The following is a 26340-nucleotide window of genomic DNA, read 5'->3' on the forward strand; positions in this document are numbered from 1 at the left end:
TAATAGAATCATTATTCGTAATAGCATCATTTTCAATTTATTCGATGTAAATGAGATATTTTTTTTTTTCCAATTCTTAATTTTCATTCATTCTTTTCTGTAAGTAACTTCTTTGTTCGAATCAGTAGCCCACTTATTCGTGCTAAGAGCACGATCCGAAAGGATCTTTCTCTCGGCAAACAACGAATACCTATCATCTTGTTCTTATTTACTTCTTCTTCTACTTTTCGCTAATCGATTAAATCCTTTAAAAAGGTCCATTTGTATCAATACTTTAGTAAGAGAATTTAAAAAAAAGTTGAAATTTAATTTGATTGAATTTGATTTGAAACAGAAGAAGAAATGTATTATCAAAACAGGTCTTGAGTCTTTTTTTTTTTTTTTTTTTTTTTTTTTAGTATAAATAAATTTAAAATTTAAAGATAAAGATATTAGAAAATTGTGCAAAAATATACATAGATAATGCACAGCTCGATAACCTTTCCAAGAATATTTATAGAAAAGAAGAAAGAACGTGTATCGACCAATTTGATGTGCAAACTTCCCTGAAAAAATAATAGTTATATCTATAAAAAAAAATTATATCTAAATTTCTGAAGAGAATATTTTATTCTCTGTACAAAAATCAAATTTCTATTTTGTAATTCAACAATGGAGTCTCGAACACTTTATTTGCAAATACAATGGAGACAAATTACGAAAGTTCAACTTTGTGCTCAAAGGATGATAAGATAGGAGATATCATATTTCGTAGTAGAACCTCTTGTAAATGAGAAATGAATTTCAAGATGCGGGTACGATTCAAGAGGAGTCACAATTCAATAATATTTTTGTAAAATTATAAATATATTACAAAATTCTTATTATTATTTTAACGTAAGTTTCGATTAATTCTTCTTGAAAATTCAAAGATCAAATTTTCTCATGTTAATAAACTCATATTGTAAAAAAAGTAATTAATTTTCATACACTTTTGCAGATCGAACAACAATCGAAATATATTGAAAGCCTATCTGCTGGACGATTGATCATCTTCAACAGAACAATACAGAATCTTTTGATCGATCGATTAAAATATTTATTCCCCATTTATCGATACATTTATCATACATAAATGTAATTTCAACGATTGAGAGACTGGCAGACTCGGCGATAAAATATCCTCTCCGCTGATCGAACGATATTCTCAATTCTCTTAATGCCACAGGAACGCTCGGTATAATTCAGCAAGGGTGGTAGCTGATAGTGGTAAGTGATGGACATTGGTAATGTGCTGCATCTGCTTTGCCACGAGCGTAGTCGGGGCTTTTATTAAACACGCTCTTTGTTCCGTGGAAAAAGAAACACGAAAGCGGGAACGATTGTCTTTCTAAAGAAGAAAGAAAGGAAAAAAAAAAAAAAAAAACAGAAAAATTAAATAATCCCATCCTTCGAAAAAACACTTTCTCATTCAAGGATATGGTTTATATTTACCAATATATTGTTCCTCCAACTTCGAATTATTGGATTATTGATATATGTATATTAATATTAATATATTATAATACATTGCGCAACATTTTGTACAATACAACATGTGTATGTACACGTTACATATATTTAAAACAAAAGGTAAATAATCATTTATTAATCTAATAATTAAAAAATTTGATTTCAGATTTTACAGTTTCGTATCCTGATAAATATTTTATTCAATATATCAATTGGAATATTTATAACACTTGTGAAATTGAAGAGGAATAAAAGGAATATATAATAGTAAAAAAGAAAATTAAATATAATAATAATACAATTACACATAAAATAATAATAGTAATAAATATTACAGTGATAATTCTCGATGACGCAACAATCTCCGTTAGAATTGAAATCAAATGCTGATCAAGGAATCACGAAAGGTTGGATTCGTGTCTTTTCCTCGCCAGACTAATTTCACTTGGCCCAGAAATCCGAGGAAGAATCCGTTTCGTCAAAGAACAGGATGAATTCTTTGGTGAACGAAGGAGGAGGATATAAGAGAAAAAAAAAAAAGAAAAAAAAATAGTAGTAGAGGACCTTGCAATTTCTTCTTCCCTTCGTCTTGAAACCACCCACAGTTTTGTGGACTCCAGTGACGTCACCAGGAATAGATCCTGGAACCGGCACAGTTGCCGTTAAATGAGGTGAGCCAACAACGCTCCTCTTCAACCCCATGAAAAGTCTTATCCGACCAATAGGGAAACTTCGTACCGCTGTGCGTCGACCAATCGCGACCAGATCGTCATTGAGAAAGACGCGTAGACGGAGGGGACCGAGGTCTTAAGAAGAGCGGAGGATACTGGTACCGGGACACTGTTGCTCGTGGTCCTTGAAGAGGCGAATCATTCAACTTACCTAGTGATCTCTTCTTCTTAATTTCGTGAAGAGAAATTGTGATCAAATTGTGTTATCACGCAACTTAGAATCATAATAGTACGATTTGAAGAGTTGGAACGATAGAAATATTAATCGTTTGAAAAATTAATTTAGAAAAAATTAAACTAATCTAGTAGAGAGGATTTAAAAAATAGTATTAATAAGAGTATTTTGAATATCGTTTCTTCTTTCTCTCGTTAAAGAAAGAGAATATATTATTTAGAATAGGAATTAAATAAATTGAAGATCGTAATATTTTATTTTTGTTTCGTATCCGCCGTCTAATTATGAGTGGTTCTGGAAAAGGTCTTCTCGGGGTGTGGTTATACAGAAGAGGCGACAATTGGGCCATTAAAGAAGGAAGCCCCATTCACAAGTCGAGTGATGTACGTTGTATTCAAAATTGGTGCAGTGTAGAACGTTTTTTCTCTCTCTTTTTCTTTTTCTTTAATTTTTTTCATTGTTCCTTTTTCGTTTCTTATGTACATATTCTCGTATTTCGTCGTTCGGTGGATTATTTTAAATTATGCGCGATGATTTTTAATTATCTTCATTGATTTTTTTCTTACATGCATCATTTTCTAAGAAGAAATTGCTAAGATCTGTATTAGCGTGAAGATATAATGTTAATAAGTAACGAGAAAAGAAACGATAGATAAATTCGTGGCGAGAGTAGAACGTAAAGCGTAGATATGCTCTTTCATTCGTTCAGATCCCCATGGTCGAGCGCAAATCGAACAACAACGATAACAAGAATTCCGTCGTTTTTTCGTTGAAAAATCAAATCGGCGGTTTGGCACGAGCGTTGCAAGTTTTTCAGGTACGATATTTATTTATTGTTGCATAATACAACGAAGCATAACGATTTAACGATTGAAAAGGAAACCAATAATAATTTTATCGATTTATTTTTCTATCTAAAAATAATACAATCTTATATTATTTTTTTTAAAAAAGAAAAAGTATCTCTTGAGAATCTCTTATACGAATCTCTTATAAGAATCTCGTATACGAATATAAAAAAGTATCTATAAAATTTTTTATTTCTTGATAAAAAAATATTTGAAAGTTTTAATCAAGATATATTTTCTCGATATTATTCTCGATTTTATACAAAGGATTTGGGAGTGAATGTCATTCACATCGAGTCACGGAAATCTGTGCGCCGCGGTTCTGAATACGAGATCCTCGTCGATGTCGAATGCGATTCGAAAAGGATGGAACAGTTGACCAGAATGTTGAGCCGAGAAGTTGCCGCCATTAATTTAGCGCAATACGAGCAAATGGGAAATATCCCTCACGCTCCATCGCTTTCCGCGGCTCCAAGTTTTGGTAAGTCATCATCCATCATTTTCCCCTTCGGATATGTATCGTCCTAAATTACTTACGTTATTTTCGACGACTACGAATAATTTACGAAATAATCATTTTTTAAATGAAATTTTCTTAAAGTAATTTCAACAAAGCAATTTCGAAAATTAATTATTCCGTTCGTAACTTTGATTAGATTTCAGTGAGGTAGATATGCCATGGTTCCCACGAAAAATATCGGATCTAGATCAGGCTCAAAACGTGCTCATGTACGGATCCGAATTGGACGCAGATCATCCCGTACGTTTCTTTTTTTTTTCCAAGTATCAAATTATTTTCTTCTTTGCGATAAACATAAGATATTAATAAACATGATTATTATTCGATTGAATATTTTTAGGGCTTCAAAGATCCGATCTATCGCAAACGTCGTGTACAATTTGCGGATATCGCGAACAATTACAGATAGTACGTTTAATCAAAACTCAATGTTATAAGAAAGAAGGAGGAGTGTTGTATCGAAACGTTTCATTCAATTCTGTTTCAGTGGCCAAGCGATTCCTCGAGTTCAGTACACGCAGGAGGAGATCAAGACATGGTTCGTCTGACTTTCGTTTTATTCCGTATTAAATTATTAAAGCATAATTTCAGAACGAAAAATAGAATAAAAAATAGTTTTGTCGTGAGTAAAGTTCGAGAGAGAGAGAGAGAGAAAAAAAACTTCCTCTCGTTAAATCGCGAAATCTTGGTACGTGTTTCGACGAAGGCGAAGCTAATCGATGACGAGGAAAGAAAGATTCTTCGATTCCTTCGATATCTTCCGGAGATTTTGCTGCAATTACGAAACAATATCCTAATCCAATACAACTAGGAAAAGTTTCTCTCCGTTCTCCTTGCGACGCATGAACGAGCCAAGATTGACTCGCGTTGAATACACCCCTTAATTGTCCTTATTTAATTTATCCTCACGATCTTCGAGTGACTTCTATAATTCAATTTATCCTGGATGTATAGAAGAGAATGATAGATAAATAATCTAGTTTAAAACGTCTACTATATCCACGGGACGATGATATATTGCAGAATGAATGAAAATCTTAATTTTTATTTATACAAATATATTTATGTATAAATAATTTGTATTTATTTAATAATTTTATGTTTATCTGTTAGGGGTACCGTTTTTCGTGAATTGAATCATCTTTATCAGAAACATGCTTGCAACGAATATCTTGAGAATTGGCCAAAATTGGTGAAATATTGCGGTTATAGGTAAATTAATTTTCACTCGATACGAAATTGAAATGTAATAAAATATAATGTTGATGTATACACGTTTGACCTACAGAGAGGATAATATACCGCAGTTACAAGATGTAAATGTTTTTTTGAAACGTAAGTAAACGGTTACGATTAGAAAATTAATTAAAGATAACCTAAAAAAAAAGAATACAATTATCATTTGCAATTATCATTAGGCACTACTGGATTTCAACTTCGACCTGTGGCTGGTTACCTATCACCGAGAGACTTTTTGGCTGGTCTTGCTTTCCGAGTATTTCATTGCACTCAATATATTCGACATTCGTCCGATCCCTTTTACACACCTGAACCGTAAGCGATTAGAAATCAGTGGAAATCGTATCGTTCAACGGTAGAAATAATATAGATAAAGAAGATAAAAATAAATATAAAAATAATTATTTTAAAATCGTATATAAAATAAAATAATGGTAATAAGACAGGACAAAGGACCATGGTTGTGTAATCTTTTGTTAATTTATTTTTTTCTTTCTCTCTTTCTCTCTCTTTTCTAATTCTTTTCAATCGTCTATAGAGACTGCTGTCACGAATTGTTGGGTCACATGCCGCTTCTAGCGAATCCAAGTTTCGCTCAATTCTCTCAAGAACTTGGACTGGCTTCGCTCGGAGCTTCGGACGAGGATATCAATAAATTAGCAACTGTAAGTGTTTTGCATTCGCTCGGAAAATTCCTTAATCTCGTTTAAAATGATAAAACGAGTTTATTAATTATTGTAAAGTATGATTAGAACGTGTGATTTATATCGAGTTTTGCCTTTGCAATTTGCAAAGAAATATTTAACTATAATGGATTCTTTTTTTTTTTTTTTTATTTTTTTTTTTTTTTTACAGCTTTATTTCTTTACCGTGGAATTTGGATTATGTAAGCAAGATGGCATACTTCGCGTTTATGGGGCAGGTTTATTATCTTCCGTCGCGGAACTGAAACACGCGGTCTCCGTTCCTGAGAAAACTTTCCGATTCGATCCGGACGTAACTTGCAAACAAGAGTGTATCATCACTGCGTTTCAGAATGCTTATTACTATACGGACAGTTTTGAAGAGGCAAAGGAAAAAATGCGGTAATTCCACGTATGATGTATCGTTACGAAATTCAAAAAAAAAAAAAAAAAAAAAAAAACAATAAAATATCGTAAATAGTGATGAAAAATGAACAAATTTACAAATGAACAAAATTAGAAAGAGATATTAATTTCTTCTTTTTATTTTTAGAGCATTTGCAAACCAAATACAACGACCGTTTGGATTACGATATAATCCTTATACGCAATCGGTGGAAGTGTTGACGGATGCTCAAAAAATCACGGCAGTAGTCAGCGAGCTCAGAGGTGATCTTTGTATCGTTTCGAACGCTCTCAGGAAGATACAAGAGCAGGATGATACGGTGGATATTGAGAGAATAACTAATCTTTTAACTCAAGGAATCGAATTACCTCAAGATACTTCGTCTTCCGATAGCGATATCGATAAAAGTCCTAATATCGAGACACCGGAAAGATCAGTACGAAATCAAAATAATATATATTCCGATGATAATATAATCAATGTTCAAGATTAAAAAAAAAAAATTTGTTTCATAAGTAATTAAAATTTGATGCGCATAGTAAATTATTGTTAGAAAAATTATTTTTCTCTTTCTCTTTCTATATATATATATGTATAATAGTCTACGAAGAAAATTATTAAAATTAGATAAATGTTTTATTGAACTAAATGTAAATCGCATTGATAAATTGTAGAAATATGTCACATAAATATGTTAGAATTCTTTATGCTTGCAAAAAATTATATTTAAATGATATTATTAAAGTTATACATATGAAAAATAATAAAAAAAATTATATAAAATATAATAATTGGATATTTTATTATACCTATATTACATTTATACAATTAAAACATCAAGTTAAATAAAAGTGGTAATATATATTTAATTTTTAGATTTTTAATTAATTAATCAGAAAGTATCGGAAGGACAATAAGATTAATTGAAATATAAGAATTCTCTTTTTAACGAATAAATTTTGTCGAATAATATAGACAAGGAGAGCAAATAGCAAGAGAAGGATAGAAATAGGGTAAAAATTTGAAAATCAGCGCCATCTCTAGAGTGCCGCAAATGAAACTCAATATAGACAAAGAGAACAAATAATAAAAAAGGATAGAGAGAATAAGAATTGACTATCAGCACCATCTCTTGAATAACAGAGATATTTCTTCAAAGAAAAATTTGTCTCGGTAAGAAAGGATAAGAATTGAGATCTAGCGCCATCTTTCGAATCCCTTTAAAAAAATGTCAAAAATATGTTTCTTAAAGTTTCTTAAACTACTTGACAGATGGCGCTGATGATCAATTCCATCTCTATCCTTCTCTTATTATTTTTTGTCTTTTCTTTATGAGTTTCATTTGCGGCACTCTTGAGATGGCGCTGATTCCCGAATTTTTACCCTATCTCTATCCTTCTCTCACTAATTTACTCTCCTTGTCTATACTCGCTCTGTCAAAAACGAAATACGTGACGATTAATCATACATACTTTCATAATTTTCCTCTTATAATGTGTTTTAGTTTTCAATATAAAAAATTGTTTATTTTACAATGTATCTTTAGAATTTCATTTCACAATATACAATACATATCAGATATATAAAGCGAATATTTTGATGACAATGCAGCGCATTGAGATTGAATGAAAGTTTAACCAATAGACTGGCAACAAAGAGAGAACCTTAAAGAAGTTTCGAGCAAAAAAACGAAGCGAACAAAGTACAAATTACGTACGAATATCGTTAAAAATCATATCGTTCGAGTCGTGCGCGAACTATAAAAATTCTAAAATTCTGTAAAAAAAAAAATTCTGTATCTACCTCGCGATCATTTTTTTATTTTCGCACCGTAAAAAGATAATAATCATTACGCGCGAATACAAATGCACGTAACGTTTATCTTTCAACTTTGCGCATAAACAAACGTCGTCCAACGCGTTAAAATTACGAGCTCACATTTGAACCTATCTATCGATTCCTATGTAACACGTGGATTATTCCAAATCCAAGCCATTAACTATTCTCTTTCGAATAATTTTTCCTCTTTCTTCCTTTTTTTTTTTTTTTTTTGCGTTTGAAATTTTGTTCTTATCGCGCTTAATTTTCACGATTTCAGATTAAAATTCGTCGTAAAAAGGGGAAGATTTTATAAAATGGAAGAACAGCGCGTTCTTGTGCTATCGTGACCATCGCCGAAACGAAGTCTTTTTTTTTGCTTCTCCTAAAAAAAAAAAAAAAAAAGATACTTTTTTTTTTATCGCACGATGCGCGTTCTCCACTCGTCGATTCTTCTCGTTCTCTGCCTGTTTCTCCACGTTTCTGTTCAAGAATGGCAGATTCAACCCAAGGAGGCCGACAATGAGATTCAGGAACGAATAAAGTTTTCCAAGTACACAATTTTTCCACGTAAGTGCGACATGAAATGTTAATTATTTGTCCTCGAATTTTTCACTAATTATATTTTCTTTCATTCTCTTCGAATGGTGGCAGGTACGAAATGGTGCGGACCAGGTAACAAAGCGAAAAATCCCAACGATTTGGGATACTTTAACATAACTGACGCCTGCTGCAGAGAGCACGATTTCTGTCCCGATAGCATCAAGGCTTTCAGAAAAAAACACAATCTGTGGAATTCAAGCATATTCCTCAGGTTCTCTTTTTTTTTTTTTTCTCTTCTTCTTCTTAATTTAATTCATATATTTTTTGCCCTACTCTTCTTCACCTTCCTTTTAACTTCCTAAATGTTTTCTTCAAAGCATCGGGCAAATTTCTTTTTCTCTATCTGTTTTCTATCATCTTCGATTCTTTGAATTAGTTTTTTCCTCTTTTTTTTCTCCTCGCGCAGAATTATCATTGGCAATTTTCTATGATGGAACGTGGACCGAATAACTTCAATTTTTCGCAATGATCATTCTTTCGTGAATCATTGATTCGTGAATTAATGTAATGCGATTTCTTTTATTTTTCTTCGATCAGAGTGATTCGTTCCTACGTTCCTTCATTCGAAGAATATTATACAGAGAGGATTACCGATTAGAATCGAATCACACGCTTAAGAATCTCAACTCTAAGATACTTATCAGTGAATGGCGATTCACGAATCATCGAGGGATTTTCAATGTTTTGAAAGGAGTTAAACGAGAAAATTTAATTATTAATAATAATAATAATTTAATTATATATTAATTAATATATAATTATATATATTAATATAATAATAATAATTATTATTATTATTTAATAAATTCGAACAGGTCAAAATGTTCCTGTGACAATAAATTCTACAAGTGTCTCAAGAATTCGACAGACGAAATTGCTTCCGTTATAGGTAATATTTATTTCAACGACATAATAAATCCAAAGTGCTTCGAACTTGAACATCCTATCACCGGTTGCAAAACGTACGAGTAAGTTGATCAATATTTATTATAAATAATTATATTTATTGATGGAATTTTTTGGAATTTAAAACTTTAAAATTTATTCTTTAAAACTTTTTTAACAATTTTTTTCGTAGAGAGGGACGTTGCGTCAAATATATTCTGGACAAGAAAAAGCCAAAGATTTACCAATGGTTCGATCTTCCTAACTTTTGATTATATAAATTAAGTGCTTGATTAACTGCTTCGATTATTATTTTTCATTGGATTGAATAATCGTTCACATTTCACTTTGGAAATAAATTTCAATCTGTCAAATTTGTCCAATATATATCTATGAAAGTGAAAAGAATTTTTCTATTTACGTCGAAATTTGTGTCTTGTTTAAGCAGATATTAATCCTTTGAAAATTAAGATCAAATTAAAAATGTTATGAAATTCGAAGCTATTTCGAAGAAAGATTTTTCATTTCTTCTTCAAATCTATATATATATATATATATAAAATTGAAGAATATTCTTGTTTATTATGTAAAATAAATTTAACATTTTTAACAATCATAGAATTATACTACGAGATTCCTAATTTCAATTTAACAATAAACAATCATCCGTTAAATTACATAATAAATTACACAGTAAGTAACGTTTAAATTCCAATTTTTTTCTGTTGAAAAAGAAGAAGGAAACAAGGATATCGAGAAATAATAAGAAATGCACGTTTACGCCCGGTATTTATTTTAACATTCAACTGACAACAATATATATATGTACAGTTTGACGTATACGTAATATCAGTGTATATATATTCATTATATTTATATATAATTATTGTAACATTAGCTACCGTCCCCCACACACCGTCCTTTTATATCTTATTCGTTATTGCGCAAGCTACATCGAAATTATGGTTGCCTTAGTTTCTTACGATGTGTCATTGATAAAACTCGCGATTAACGCGAATCATCGGTGAAATCTTACGCTTCGATCTCTTTCCAATAAATACGCGAATCTTTTTTTTTTTTTTTTTTCTTTCGATTCGCTTAAATCGCGTTTAAATCGCGCCCTAAATATGGATGGAAATGACCTTCTCGTTCATACGCATTCTGAACCGAATAGGGCACAAAATTAAAAATAATAATAATAATAAAAAGATATTAAACACAGAGTCAGAGTTGGTAAGTCAGAGGTATGAAATTATACGAAACTTAACTTAATGAATACTATATACTCGATATTACATTCTTAGCTATCCTCCTGATTAAACACGGAATAATTTCTAGATACGTTATTATTGACACGTTTCATCGATACTCTTTGTTCGCTCCACCAGACGTGAAATATATTTTCTCGATCCTCGAACGGATGGTATGCGGAAAATCAATGTAGAAAGTGCGCTGAACGATTTATTTCTTTAAAAAAATTTTCCTCCCTTAATTATTGTCCATTAATTATTGTCTTATTATTATTAGGATGCAAGTGATATTCATTGCATTTTTATATATGCGTTTTAAATATCATTTATTATTCAAGTTCAAGTTCGATAACTAGGCTGCGGATTTTTATGTAAATGCATATCTTTCATGTTATGAAGATGCGAAGAAGAAATGTTTTTGATATTGTTCTTTGACAATTAAAAATTAATCAAAGTATCTCTAAATACGAGTAATCATCGAGTAGTTTATCTTAAAATTCGATTAAAAGCGTATTAAAATTAGAAAAAAATTGAACCGTTATAATTGCAAAAGTAATGACTTCCGATCAACGAGTAAACGATCATTAGAGGCGCGAAATCTTATCATTTAAAATACTTTTTGATTTATCTCGATACGACTTCCGGTTCCCGAGATATCATCGTGTAAAGGAAAAGATGTTTTTCAATCATTTGCCTTAAACTCGACTAAACTCTATTAAAATTAAGAAAAATTCGAATCGCAATATCTTGAAAAATAATCTCTTCCGGTTAATGAATAAACGATCATTAGAAGCGTAAAACCTTATCATTTAAAACACTTTTTGATTTATCTCGATACGACTTCCGGTTCCCGAGATATCATCGTGTAAAGAAGAAGGTATTTTTCAATCGTTTATCTTAAACTTGATTAAACCATATTAAAATTAAGGAAACTTTGAATTGCTATAACTTCGAAGATAATTCCTTCCCATCGACGAGTAAACGATCATTAGAAACGAGAAATCTTGCTCTTTAAAACTCTTTTTCGTTTATCTCGATACAACTTCCGGTTGCCGAGATATCATCGTGTAAAGAAGAGGATAATTTTTAATCGTTTACTATCTCCGTCATTGTCACTTACTCGAACCTCTCGCTTCTTCTTGCTAACCTACCCTAACCTCCAAACAAGTGGCCGTAGTACACGAATCCTGGAAGAGTAGTTTACGTATTTCCAGAAAAAAATATAGGTCACTAGCCCGTTCATAATCTCTGCGCTGTGTTAAGCGTAATGAAAACTTTGAATGCTCGTATCTCGGCAACCGATCGAGATATCGGGATAAAACAAAAAGCGATTTGAATGACACGATCTCTTCCATCCTTCGGTTGTGTTTTAACATATGTATAACATATTTTTCTTTGTTTTAATCGCATAAAGATCCACAGTATAGTCATTTACAATGTATTCACGTTATAATTTAAATCGTTAAACGATGTCAGCGCACTGTGCACACCTTACGTTCGAGACTCGAGAATAATTATGTTACGGGGAAAGAAGAAACTTATATTCGAATGAATTTTATCCGAGATTTGTACGTTTCGCAGTTTGGGAGGGAAATGTTGACGAAACATACATGATATAGTGAAAGAAACGTTTGTACTATTCATTGCAACGGCGATTCATCATGTTTCATTGCGGCAACTCCTCGTCCCGCAAGTTATTGTCTGTTTACAGTTTTTTAAAAGACACTTCAACAATTATTTACAATCGAGCTACTGTATAATACGGATAATTAATATAATATACGAGTACAATTAAATCACTAAATCGATTCAGGAGCAACATAATTAATCCTCGGTGTTATTAAATCGATCTTACAAGGATCTTAACAAGTATTATAATCAACGATATTTTCCTTTATAATATATTCATTTCGGTATTAAATCACTCTTATATATATATATATATATATAGTTTTATAGTTTAGCACCTTGTCGAGAAGAAACAAGAGAAACGATCTACTGCGAATGTGCATATTTCTCCCCGTGTGAAATTAAACGATTCTATTGCGTGGTGATTTACCGAAGACCAAGGATTAATTTCTTCTCTCTGGATGGTAGAACCTATTTTTTTTTTTCCTCTCTCTACTATGAATATTTTCGTGCCCCCTTTTTTTTCTTTTCTTTTTTTTCTTTTTTTTTTCTTTTTCAAGCCGTTTCGTTCGAATCGTCGTCGCGAGATCTTGTCGTGCGATCAACGATTCGTTAAAAAGAGTTTAAAGAGACCATACCCCATAAAGCGCGCGTACAAAATAGAGAGATTCGAAGTACAAATAGACACGATTGGAGAGTATCTCGCTAACTGCTCTAACCTCTGCTAAGAAACGATTCCCCTTTTTTTTTTTTTTCGAAGGAATAGATCGGTTAGATTTCTCTCTTCTCTCTTGTGAATCTCTTGTGGCGTTACATAATGCGAATAAATAGATCGCGAAACGATTTACGCATTTATGACATAAATATACAAAAATTTATAAAACGCATATAATAGATGAGAGAAAGAGAGGGAAAAATATCTATAAAACAAGCTACGTATTATGACTGTTGAAAGGACGAGACAGATCCTTTTTTCTTCCAATTTCATTTTTCACAAGAAAAATTTGCGAAAAAAAACACGTTATATTCGCCGGTATAAAGATTAAAATGTTTTAATTATTTTTTTTCTTTTTTTCCTTTATTTTCAAATTCCTTCACAGTAAGTGTAAAATTTCTCTAAAAAATTCTCTTTTCGCGATGTGGTGTAAAATACGATTATTAAAAAAAAAAAAAAAAAAAAGAAACACAAAGAGGAAGAATGGAAGAACGATATAAAAAAATATCGACGATTCAAGAAAACGGATTAGAAATGAGGGAAAAAAAATTATTCTCTATTCCTTCGATCGAAGCAACATCCTCCTCCTCGATTTTTTTCGTAGGCCTCGGTGAATAATGTGCAAGAATGTGTAATAGTGCAGTACGTTTTATACTTATTGTCGAATTATTTAATCGTCTCGATTAATATTAATTTTCGATTTCGTCGTCGAATCTCATTATTATTGTCGTACACGACTCCCGACCGAGTCTTAGGAAAAAAAAAAAAAATTTCTTATTGTCTGTTATAACAACGTTTATGCAACGTCGAACACGTTCGTAATTTTTTTTTTTTTTTTTTCTTCTTTTTTTTTACCTCTTCCCTCGATATCGATACTTTAGCTTCGTTCAACCATCGAATTGTTTTATCATCACCTCCTCTTCTCGCCCTTACTTTTTATTCCCTCTCTCGATTTAGAAAGAAATTCTATAAATTCGACACGTGAGATATGTATATGTATGTATATGTATAGCTAAAGTAATAATTGATATTCGATTTAATAATAAGAGAGCTAGGGATGGGGCTAATTCAACTATTCGAATTCATCACACTTGATCACATCGTTTTGCGAAACGAGATCTGATTGATATGATTCTTGATCGGATTTGCTCCTTTTTCTCTCTTTTTTTTCTGATTTTTTTTTTTTTTTTTTTTGAATACGTTCTTAAAACTTTACGTTCAAACAATCGATCGGATTTTAATTAGATCTTTGTATAATATTATAATTTCGCGACGATAAGAGCACAATGGAGAATCAATCTAAAGTGTTCTAAAGTAATAATAATAATAATAATAATAAAAAAAAAAAGAAAGGAAAAAAAATAATGATGAAGTAGAAGATAAAAAAATGGAATAAAATTCGGGATCGTCCCCATTTTTTTTTTTTTTGTTCTTTTTTTTCTCTTTTTTTTTTTTTTTTTTCTTTTTTTTCCTTTACGGCCATTGGACGGCTCCTACATCTAATCTTAGGTTTCTCACGTTATTTGCAATTTTTGCTAAGCGGTAAAAGTTTTATTTCGAGTCTAAACTTTAACTTATTAGTTATCCTATTTTATCATGATCATCTGCAAATCTGTCGTTGCAGGGTTTCAACTTGTCTTTTAAGAATGTAAGGTCCGTTAAGTGCTAAAATGACGCGTTATATGCTATATAGTCTTTGAAATACACGATACATCTCTCTTATTAAATCATACGAGAATCGTAATTTTTGATATATCATATATAATTTCCCCCTTCTTGCATACTATCTTGCATTCTCTCTTCTTCGTATTTCTTCCTCTTTCTTAAATTTAAATTCCTTTCTAACGTTATATCACAATGTATAAAAGATAAAATTTCGAAATTTGCTTTTTCACGCAAAATAACTTCATAAAAACGAATAGGAATAACGATAAAATATATCTCGATAAACGGGATGCATCGTATATCTTCGCAAAGAAACTGCAAGCACAAGCAACTGTAAGTTTAAAAGTAAAAACTTGCAGTTTCTTATTTATTTCCTTATTCTTTTTTCTTTTTTTCTTTCTTCTTTTTTTACTTATATCCGCTTATATCGTATTCATTTTTCTCGCAAAAACATTACATTACTCGTCGAAAACGCTTCCGTTTCCTCGCCTCCCAATCGATATTGACATTCGCGTGTATCGTTAAATGATTCAAAGACTCGAGAGAACAGCAGACAGAGAAAGAGAGAGAGAGAGAGAGAGAGGGAGATCACTTTTCTGAAAGAAAAGATGAAATAAATAATTACCTCTCTTCGTGATTCCATTCAAAACTGCGTTCTGTTCTTCTTTTCCCTTAAACGAACCTCGTCGTCGTCACAAACATACGCGTAGATCGAATTATACGATACGTGGTATTTTCGAGTAATTGACACGATGTACCCTTCTAAGATATACATGCTCTCTGAAAATAAAGAGTACGTCAGGTGCGGCGCTCAAATTGAAACGAAGAACGACAGATGCGAGATCTGGCAACGATCCACGCCAACGATAGATACGAGGTAAAAAAGTGCTGTTCCTCGGCCCGTCGAACCGTTTGAACGCACGTTAATCGAACGCGTGAGAGGATAACCATTCCTAGGTGAGATCCTCGTCGTCGTCGCTGGGACCGCCGGTCGGGCAACACAGTCCCTCTGAACCGTCGCTCCTTATGCAGAACAGCAACGTTTCCGCCGATGTCACCTCGTGGGGCACTATACCGTGAAATTCTTTCAGATCGGCAGCCGGGAACCACGCTTTCTCGTTATCCTCGATTATCAGTATCCCGAAAAGTCTGAATCGTGAAATTAGAGAAAAAGATTCGTAGAGTTGTTTTATAGGGATGGGTTTAGGTAAATTTAGGGTGAAATGGAGTTTCAGTCGAAAGTGATATATTAAAATAGGAAAATCATATTGTGGATCTTGTGAAATTTGAGAATTGATATGGTAAAGAAAAAGTTGGAAAAATTATACAAGCATATTGTGAAATGTGAAGTGGAATTTGAGTGAAAAGTTGAAGCACTAAAATATTAAAATAGGAAAATCATATCATGGATGTTGTGAAATTTGAAAATTTAATGGTAAAGAAGTTGGAAAAGTTGAAGCACCAAAATATTAAAATAGGAAAATCATACCATGGATCTTGTGAAATTTGAGAATTTAATGGTAAAGAAGAAGTTGGAAAAATTATACAAGCATATTGTAAAATATGAAGTCAAAATTGAGTGCAAAGTTGAAACACCAAAATATTAAAATAGGAAAATCATACCATGGATCTTGTAATTTAATAGTAAAGAAGAAGTTGGAAAAATTATACAAGCATATTGTGAAATGTAAAGTCGAATTTGAGTGAAAAGTTGAAGCACTAAAATATTAAAATAGGAAAATCATATCATGGATGTTGTAAAATTTGAAAATTTAATGGTAAAGAAGTTGGAAAAGTTGAAGCACCAAAATATTAAAATAGGAAAATCATATCGTGAATCTTGTGAAATTTGAGAATTTAATGGTAAAGAAAAAGTTAAAATTATACAAGCATATTGTGAAATGTGAAATCGAATTTGAAAAGTTGAAGCACCAAAATATTAAAATAGGAAAATCATACCATGGATCTTGTGAAATTTGAGAATTTAATGGTAAAGAAAAAGTTAAAAAAATTATACAAGCATATTGTGAAATGTGAAGTCGAATTTGAAAAGTTGAAGCACCAAAATATTAAAATAGGAAAATCATACCATGGATCTTGTGAAATTGAAAAAAAAAAGAAGTTAAAAAAATTATATATGCATATTGTAAAATTTGAGTTTAAAATTAAAAAGACTTAAATGATAAAGAAAAAATTAGTAAAATTATACGTGTATATCGTGAAATGTGAAGTCAAGTTTGAGTCTAAGATAGGAAAGTAAGTGACAGAGAAAAAGTGTAAAATAACAAATCAGAAAAATTACACATCCTGCTTGAATCTTGAAAATTGGGAAAGAGACGAGAGAGACAGAGATCGAAGAATGCGAATTATTATAATAGAAAATTCAAGGTTGAAATCGTTAATAGAAAAAAAAAAAAAAAAAGAAAATACGATTCTACCAAAATGGAAAAATTAAATTAATCTTGTAAAATACGAAATCCAATTCGATAATTATAACTCGACTCGTAACATAACTGATGCAAAGATAAAGATAAAAAAGAAAAATAACAAAAAATAGGAAAACTTAATGGATCCTTTATAAAATTTATGAAATTAACAACAAATAAAAGAAGATATTACCTGCAAATTGCAACGGCGGGAATCCAAAGAACGGAGGCTAGGATAAGGATACCGATGAGGCCCAGGGCCCAAACGGGCCACTCGTGTTTCTCCGTAATACCCTTGCTGGCAACCCAAGCTGGATAACCACTCCCATCCACGATGATCTCCACGATCGAGGCAACTAAGATGCTCAGCATAGCCATCGGGCTCAAATACTTCCAACATATCAGCCAATAAAGGCCTGGACGGTTGCCAGTCATCAGTTCGATATCATCCGCGAATCTACGAACGAAACAACAACAATTTCGTTCGACCATCGAAACAATATCGCAACTTCAATTTCAATTTAATTTCCTTCCATTTCCATTACCTTTTCAAACCGTACACGTACGAAACCGCGATGCATTCGAAGAACGCGATGATCAACAGGGGAAAGTTTCCACTGAAATTGTCGAACAGCACGAAGACGTAGCTTCCAGCACCGTGGGCGAAGGCCATCGAGATCGCGCAGCAAAGCAAGCAAATTCCACCTAATCGTAAAATAGAAACGAAACTTATTATTATTATTATTATTACTATTATTATTTTGTTCATTTTCAAGACGAACATTAGGAAAATAAACCTGTGAGAATTTCTTTGCGCAAGTTTGGGAACAGTTTCATGTCGACGATACTTGTGACCACCCCTTCCAGTGTGCCGAATTGAGAATCTATTCCCAGGGTGAATAACATGAGGAAGAATAACACGGACCAGAATTGAGCTCCGGGAAATTGATTGATCGCTTCCGTGAATATGATGAAAGCCAGGCCAGTCCCCGATGCCGACTGGAATAAAATCCAGTGTGGAGGAGGAGGAAAATTGGCTTTTTTCGGGGAATCATATGAACGATAACGGTGATAAAACAACGGAAACTTACGTTGTCCAATTCTTTTTCGAGGTCGCACTCGGGTAATTCAGGCATGATCAAGCTGTCCAACGTGCCATTTCCCGTGGTTACGTTCAAAATTGTGCCACTCGCTGGTATTTCATCGGGTATTTTATCCAATTGGCCAAATATATTGAACAGGGTTGCATTCCTTTCGGTTAAACAGTGCTCGTAGACCATGGTAGCTTTGAAGCCTTTTTCCAATGATCGATACACAAACATTCTCAAAATTACACACATTTTTATTATAATTATTCGATTATTTCAAAGGAAAGTGGGCAATAATTACCAATAATGGAAAACACAACGATCCCGGCAAACATGGAAGTGAAACAGTTCGTTAAACTGACCATTATTGCGTCTCGATAGCAATTGTTGTTCACAGGATTGTAAGAGGAGAACGCTATTAAACCGCCAAACGCCAAACCAAGGGAAAAGAATATCTGCGTGCCCGCTTCCAGCCATACCACTGGGTCGGTTAACTTCCACCACTTGAACAAATCGAGAAGAAGAAAGAATGAATCTTTTCTTTTAAATGGGAAATTTTTTTAAATGGGAAAGTACCACTTCGTAATTAATCGATGAATCGGATACCTTTGGGGTGAAAAGGTGACGCAGGCCGTCGGACATCCCTGTCAGGGTGACGCCACGAAAGAAGAAAATGATCAAAACGATGTATGGAAATGTGGCGGTCACGTACACGACCTATAAAAAACATTTCAAATTTATAAAACTGTTCCTCGAGAAGTCGAAATCTTTCATCTTATATGTTTCATGTTACGCGATATTCGAACACTTTAAAAAAGAATACCTTCCCTGATGAAGCGATTCCCTTGATCATGCACATGTAGACGAGGATCCAAGCGATCACCAGAGCCAAAGCGATCTTCCAATTGAATATTTCTGGGGTGTTGATGTCCTCGGATATCATCAAAGTTGTCCGATACCAGAAGTATTGCGTGGGACTGCTTATCTGGAGAGACGAGCACTGGTTAATACTGCGTCCAACGTGCAATCGTCCAAATTGAAGCAAGTTAATTAATTCGAATTTTTCGATCCTACCACACACTCCGATTCGGGTGCGTACGATCCGTTTTGGAAGTACACGTTGGGGCACTCGGCCCACGGTAGCTTCGATTGAAAACTCTGGAAAATAATTTTTAATAATTTCGACCGATAATAGAGAGAATTATTATTTTATTTCTTTTACTTATATCCTATGCATTCCTAAACAGTGCTCCTAGACCATGGTAGCTTTAAAGCCTTTTTCCAATGATCACAAACATTCTCAAAATTACACACATTTTATTATAATTATTCGATTATTTCAAAGGAAAGTAGCAATAATTACCACGTTATTATAATACATTACGTTATAAATATTGAATGAATAATTTTAACATTGTTTTATTATAAAAACAAATTTATCTTCTTAGAAAATCTTTTCGGGAAAAAGAAAGAAAAGAGATCGATAAAATGAAATAAAATACGATAATACTCACTTGAACGAAGTAAAATAGGCACCAAGCGATAATAGTGTTGTAATAGAGAGCTACGTTGAAAGATACCACAGCGCTGCTCACACCTATACCACCCATGTACGGAGAAACCTGTATTAGAAAACACGATGTGGATGAAGGAGGGAGCCTATTTTGACGGATTGCGTTGTATACATTGTGCAACAATCACCTGATTCCACACACCGATAGCTCCCTTCCGTAATCTCTGGCCAATCGCCAATTCCAGATAGAATATGGGGATACCCTCGATGGCCAGCATTACGAAGTACGGGATCAAAAATGCTCCTGTTACAACAGAGGAAGGGAGGGCAGAAAAAAGAAGAATATTCACACAAGTTAAGAAAAAATAAAAAATAAAGAAGAAGTTTTCGATGAAGGAAACCCACCTCCGCCGTTCTTTTGAGCGAGATACGGGAATCTCCACACGTTTCCAAGACCTACGGCGTATCCGACTGTTGCTAGTAGAAAAGTAAGCTTGCTGTCCCAATTTTCTCTTTCGTCTTCGCCCGCTTCCGGCCGGAAAATCGCTTTTCCCTCGTTACTCCCGAGCTTACTACCCCCACCCTCGTTCCCCGCTTTGTTCTGCAACGATGAAATGAAACATTACAACAAACAAAATTACTAATATAAAATATATATAAAATAATATAATATATATAATATAATATATATTATATATATAATATATATAATATAAAAAATAAATAAATAAATAAATAATATATAAAATAATATAAAAAATAAATAAATAAATAAATAATATATAAAATAATATAAAAAATAAATAAATAATATATAAAATAATATAAAAAATAATATAAAATATATATGTTACACGTAATCAATTATAATCAGAAAATAAACGTAGACAGTTATTACCTTCATGTTAGGACTGGAGTCCTCAAAGGCTGCGTTCGTGGCCCCATAATTGGCAGTGGTGTTAGTCTTTCTATTGTCCACCACTAATCTACCTCTCATTTCCTTCATTTCAAGTTTGTCCACACTTTTCTGGGGCTTTAAGTCGCGCGAGCTTTGCCGGCGGACGAGATGTGCCGTGTTCGCCATTTCTTTCTTTCTTTCTTTCTTTCTTTCTTTCTTTTTCTCTGTTGCGCGACCACGGTTTCCTTTCTTTCTTTCTTTCTTTCTTTTTTTTTTTTTCGAAAGATCAAACAGAAATACCACGCGCGCCTATGGACTCCATCCTGTTGGAAGTGAAAAAGAACCTTGATTACGTAATCGTTAATTACTCGAAGAGAATGTGTTAAATAATAAATATTTTAAGAAAAACAGAGTTGAACGACGAAGCGTGAGAATGAGGAAATTTCTTTTTTAACAAGAGTTTGGAAAAATATAAAAAATATAAAATTTTAAGGATTAATAGATTTATAGAATTAAATATGGATAATATCGTATTATAATATCGAATAATCATCTACACGATTTAAAATTAAACTTTGAATTTTATTCAATTAATTTTAAATTTGATTGATAATTAATTGGCAATTTAATCTCGGCCGTAATAAAGCATAACGTTCCAATTTTGAAATTTTATTTAATTAATAATAAATTCAATCGATGATTGATATTTAATACAATGAAGGAGCGATATATTTTATTTATAAGCTCGACAACAATATCGAAATTAAATTTTATTCGCTGAAAAGTTTCTATTCTGATGCGTTATTAAGGTTCGTCGCGAAGGATTAAAAAAAAAAAGAGAATTATTATAAATATTTTATAATTTATAAATATTTTTATAAACGTTTCGTATCATTTGATTCGCAATTTCATTGAACACGAGCTTTTTGAAGTCACGTTTGCTTTTTGGATACGCTCCATAAATTCCGTGCACATTCGAAATTTCTATTTATCTTGTTCACAATTCTTCGAACAGAACAATTGTTTTTCGAAAATTTATTACCTTCAATATTCACAATAACAATTATATTTATTACGATAATTCCTTCGATCCATTCACGTCTTTTACATCACCATTACCTTTGTAACATCTCAAAATTTTTTCGCACAAAATATAAAGTCCTTTTTTTCTTTCAAAGATATAAATAAATTTCGATGAATTTGTCGCGAAATTCGTGTTGTTACATAACACCGAATATGAAAATTCGAATACGAAAAAGGAATCGAGGTAAACAACGTATAATAAAAACGACGCGTACACGCGCGATTCTCCCGTTCTCCCTTAATTAAACAATCTTTTCAAGAGAAAAGCACTCGAGAAGAAATGTCTTTGCGATTCTTTCCCAAAGAACTTAGTAGTACACATCGTGTTTTTCATCGATAGTCGATGAGAGAAAGATGTTTGCCTTTCCGCTTTACCATGGCCCTGACCTCGTATAGAAGGGATCTTGACAGTCAATTACCAGTCGCTAAATATTCAACGAGTGTAATTGGTCACGGAGAATTGCTTCTTCGTTTAAGATGTTTACCCACCCATCGATTTTATCGACGATCGAGTATCGTCATCAAATTTTGTCCGAATTTTACGAATAAAAATATATCGAGTGAAGGGAAGACACAAGTTGTGGAAAAAATATTCTTTCACCAAATATATTCTTCTTCTTATCGATTTCGATAAATATTTCTGATAAAAACATTCTCCCATCTCTAATATAACATTCTAATAACATATTGGGCGGCAATTTTACACGAGTGCACATGCACTATAACTATCGTTCCCATTGACGTCACCGATCAAGTGACATTTTTCGTGTACCCACGTTCGTAAATGTAAAACCTTCCTCATAATGAATATACAAATAATTCCGAATAAATAATCCACCATTTTACAAACATTTATTAAATCAAGAAAGAAAATCCCACGAAGATCCACACAGTAGATTCGAAGAGAAACGCACGATATCCGATTTCCTCTCACTCTTCCTCTTCGAGACTCTCGTTGATTTTTTTTTTTTTTTTTTTTTTTTCTTTGAAGATTTTCGATTCTCACGCGGCAATATTCGACATGATTCGCACGATGCGCGAATGTTGTATATTATCGTGAAATTATTCTGGGGAGGCGGGGTAGGAGGGGAGGGTGGAAAATTTCTGTGCCGTCCGGTAATAACGTTTCAAATTCGCCACTAACCTGTTGGGGTGAAAGAAAGAAAAGCGCGAGGGCCTCCTTATGGCTCGAGGAGCAGTTAGCTACTGTGGCACCCTCTACTGCGATGGTAACTTTTGAAATCACGATATCCAACGGAATCAATAGCGGGCGCCGGCGCCCCAATGCCTCCGTGTCCTACAGACCGGAATATGCGTGGAGATAATTTTTGCCCGAGAGATTGGTCGATGATGATCGGTGAACCGATCGCAACAAGGCGAAATAACCGTTGGTCGTTTCGTGGCCAATGCTCGCCGCCATTCAAATAGGTGAATGGCGCGGGATCTTGATTGTAATATTGATAATTCAAATAGTCCAAGGTTGAAATATTATGAAAAAGAATGGAAATATCGTTTGGAAATTTGTGGAAATAATTATATTAAATTCAATGATGATTTATGATAGATTTTGTATATATATGTATATGTGTGTGTGTGTGTGTGTGTGTATTAGGTTTATCCAATAGAATTATATCCGCATGTGTGTAATCGGAAATTCGGATTGAAGATTAAGCAGAAGCGTTTGACCTTTACGAAAAGGGAATCGATAACGAGTAACACGTATTTTTATATTCTATGTACGATAGAAAGTGTCGAAATGTGACACGTGTTAAAAAAAGAAAAAAAATTACTATCGACAGTCTTCACTTAAAGGTGTCGAAAGGAATTATGCTTCAGTAAGTGGTTGTTCCCTTCGATTACTAGCTGTTCGTGTTATGGATAAATAATGCGAAAATCTCAGTGACAGTAATGCAATCACTGTTAATATCGTTTCGAGCTAATGCTCGTTTCAATTAAACAATACAGTTTTCGTTTCGATGGATAGTTGGAAAAGAGTTTTCGTTTAATATTTATTTTGTCAATGTTAAGAAAAATTTAAACGGGCATTTTATTTGACTTTTCTTTTATTATTACAGAATATTTCTTTTATTTCTATAGAATGGATTTAAATACATGTGTATTACATTCATATGAACACGATGAATGGAACGAACAGTTATTGAAGTTTTAGATTAGAATTTAAATTTCATTTCAATAATTGGCTATTTTAGAAATTATTGATTACAACACACTACAAGGAATGTCGTAATATCTTTTCGTTACCGTCACTTGCAGAAATTACAGACAAAAAAGACTTCGCTGTTTTAGTAGATAAACTCGCCATTAATCGGCCAAGTTGAATATGCTGCCTATGCGTGTGTCAGTGTACACGATGATTTAAACTACTTGTGATATTTATTTTCTCGTAAACTGTATAATAAAAAAATAGCTATTAATATTGTTGAATGAAAGATTGTATTCGTTAATTTTTTTTAAAATTTTTTTTAAATTATAAAATAAAATAATAATATTTTAAATATAAAATAAAATAATATTTATTATATAAATATCATAAAATGAATTCGATTTATAATTTTAAATATTATTGGAATTTTATTAAAAGAGGAAAATAAAGAAGATAGTATAAATATAAATGAAAATATTTATTTCATTTATGTACAAAATATTGCAGTCTGGAAATATTTGCTTATAAAAATTTATGAATTGAAATGTAATAAAAAAAAAAAAAATACTTAATGAACGGATTCTTTTATTAGAAATTGTGTGAAATAGAGTATTCCTGAAATAAATAATGCAAATTAACGACGAAATTGCTAATTAATTAAAATGCAAATTAGAAATGGATACTTACGTTCGATCCGCGGTTTTTTAAACCGATCCTCGACAAAAGACTTTATTAAATTTTCTACCGTTTCCTCGTCTTTATAATTGAATTGTTTTATGTTCTTATTGATCAGCAGATATCTAAGAATTTTACGAGTTAAAAAAGATTTTTCAATAGATAAAATCTATAAAGTGTTTTCGATTAAAGGATACAATTCGTGGTAGTAATTGAAAGCTTCGATAGCCCATTGTAAAAGTAAATTTAATCTTGGTCTATAAGGTGTACCATTGATTAATTCTTTCATCGTTTCTTCATCTAATGAAATTTTGCTTCTTGTTTCTTCCAAATTGTTTAAACGATTTTTTAAATCCTAAAATAATATTTTCCTTAATAATTTTATCGAATAATTAATTTTTAATTTTATCATAATTTTGTTAATATATATATAACATATCTACTATTTAAAATATAATAATAAAATATAATAAATATATTTGAACTGATTTTTTTTTACATACAAAATATCATTATTCATAAGTTTTATAATTAATAAAAGAGGAGAAATATTAATTAATATATTATTAACAAACAGTATATGAATGAAAAATTAAAATTATAATTCTATTTACTTGATTAATGTTATTAAATCGTGTCAAAATATCTAAGAGCAGTTCAAGTTCACTGTCGATTCCCATAAGAATTTTAAAAATCAATCTTTCGCGTAACTCATCTATTTTACAGAGTTCTGCATCATCGACTTCATTGCTGTAACAGAATGACATCTAACGATATATCAATGAAACTTAACGACAATGTAGATCTGAAACATACATTAAGTTTCTGCTCTAGCAGCTATATACATTTGTGTATGAACCAGTGATAAAAAGACTATAGTAGTAAGTAGAAAAATAAGGAAGTTAACGTTACCTTATGACGAGTCGGAGTTGCTCTGATTGATTCTTTAATCCGTGTAAAGGCCGTTTGGCTTCTTCGGACAATTGATTCCATTTGCAACTTACTTTCTCTAACTGTGAGAAATAATTTATCAAACATTTGTGTAGTTCCTTTGCCATGTCGTCTATAGGTTAGTGTGCAACTTAGAACAAGTCGTATAGAACATTTTCTGCTACAAGAAATAGAGAGCGCTGATCAACGTAAATATTATCAACTCGAGGAAAAGATTTTATTAATATATTAATATATTTACATATAAATATAACATTGTATTACAAGTAGACTATTAAAATTAGCTAAAACTTTTGTTTTTACGATATTATAATTATTTACATTTTTATAAATTCTTATTTATACGAATAAAAATTTCTCTATTTTTAATTATCCAATATGCAAATTTAACATTTCTTAAATGCTTTACTGTAAATGAACAGAAGATGAAATATTTTTATCTATAACTTGTAACGGAGTATAATTTTTATAGTAATTTTTTCCTATTGTAAATAATGAATCTATATAGCTCGTTTTTTTAATTGAAATTTTATCGATATATTGTATTGTTGCATTGAAAAGAAGAATTTTAAAATCTAAATATAGTGATAACATAAATATTTGAATTCACATTATTTAGATTTATTTATTTGCGTGAAAAATACTTCAATTCTGATTAATTTCGTGGCATTGATAATTCAGTTTATTACTACTATCATGAGCTGAAATTTCATTATAATTATTTAAATCATTATAAAAGTCATTGGATGAATTACTTTTAATACTTTGCACAATGTCTCGAAAATGAATATCGAAATTTATTTAAATTAATTCGTAATTAATTTTAGTATATTTTAAATCTTAATTTCAAATACAATACATATATAAATTATATATATATAATA

The 26340-nt window shown here is 31.9% G+C and overlaps 4 protein-coding genes across 5 annotated transcripts; 2 read left to right on the top strand and 2 right to left on the bottom strand.

Annotated features, from left to right (window-relative positions):
* Window positions 1-2032: 2032 nt before the first annotated feature.
* On the top strand, window positions 2033-6755 carry LOC122716618 (tryptophan 5-hydroxylase 1). 2 transcript variants are annotated; one of them, XM_043939883.1, is made up of 13 exons: window positions 2033-2162; window positions 2701-2780; window positions 3107-3214; window positions 3513-3726; window positions 3902-4005; window positions 4106-4173; window positions 4253-4303; window positions 4879-4977; window positions 5054-5100; window positions 5184-5319; window positions 5543-5669; window positions 5860-6089; window positions 6241-6754. In XM_043939883.1, the coding sequence occupies exons 3-13, from the start codon at window positions 3113-3115 to the stop codon at window positions 6584-6586; spliced, it is 1524 nt and encodes a 507-aa protein (XP_043795818.1). In that variant the 5' UTR covers window positions 2033-2162; window positions 2701-2780; window positions 3107-3112; the 3' UTR covers window positions 6587-6754. The 2 variants fall into 2 exon arrangements, with proteins under 2 accessions (XP_043795818.1, XP_043795817.1); XM_043939882.1 differs by lacking the exon at window positions 2033-2162 and having other exon boundaries at window positions 2580-2780; window positions 6241-6755.
* Window positions 6756-8273: 1518 nt separating this feature from the next.
* Window positions 8274-9928, top strand: LOC122716624 (phospholipase A2-like). Its single transcript, XM_043939892.1, has 4 exons — window positions 8274-8481; window positions 8566-8725; window positions 9330-9482; window positions 9593-9928. The coding sequence occupies exons 1-4, from the start codon at window positions 8340-8342 to the stop codon at window positions 9669-9671; spliced, it is 534 nt and encodes a 177-aa protein (XP_043795827.1). The 5' UTR covers window positions 8274-8339; the 3' UTR covers window positions 9672-9928.
* A 3465-nt stretch (window positions 9929-13393) lies between these two features.
* Window positions 13394-22835, bottom strand: LOC122716544 (sodium-dependent neutral amino acid transporter B(0)AT3). The gene is made up of 14 exons (XM_043939728.1): window positions 22811-22835; window positions 20584-20906; window positions 20091-20286; window positions 19874-19989; window positions 19687-19794; window positions 19247-19330; window positions 18996-19157; window positions 18779-18889; window positions 18474-18675; window positions 18176-18378; window positions 17882-18083; window positions 17630-17789; window positions 17278-17541; window positions 13394-15807 (listed from the first exon to the last, which is right to left on the bottom strand). Exons 2-14 carry the CDS (start codon window positions 20767-20769, stop codon window positions 15612-15614), a joined length of 2190 nt encoding a protein of 729 aa, XP_043795663.1. The 5' UTR covers window positions 20770-20906; window positions 22811-22835; the 3' UTR covers window positions 13394-15611.
* Window positions 22836-24374: 1539 nt separating this feature from the next.
* On the bottom strand, window positions 24375-25953 carry LOC122716677. The gene is made up of 5 exons (XM_043939985.1): window positions 25418-25953; window positions 25120-25255; window positions 24703-24860; window positions 24518-24630; window positions 24375-24445 (listed from the first exon to the last, which is right to left on the bottom strand). Exons 1-5 carry the CDS (start codon window positions 25561-25563, stop codon window positions 24399-24401), a joined length of 600 nt encoding a protein of 199 aa, XP_043795920.1. The 5' UTR covers window positions 25564-25953; the 3' UTR covers window positions 24375-24398.
* Between the last annotated feature and the right edge of the window lie 387 nt (window positions 25954-26340).

This window comes from Apis laboriosa, unplaced genomic scaffold, assembly GCF_014066325.1.
Source record: "Apis laboriosa isolate Shangri-la unplaced genomic scaffold, ASM1406632v1 scaffold47_cov149, whole genome shotgun sequence".
Classification (NCBI taxonomy): Eukaryota; Metazoa; Arthropoda; class Insecta; order Hymenoptera; family Apidae; genus Apis; species Apis laboriosa.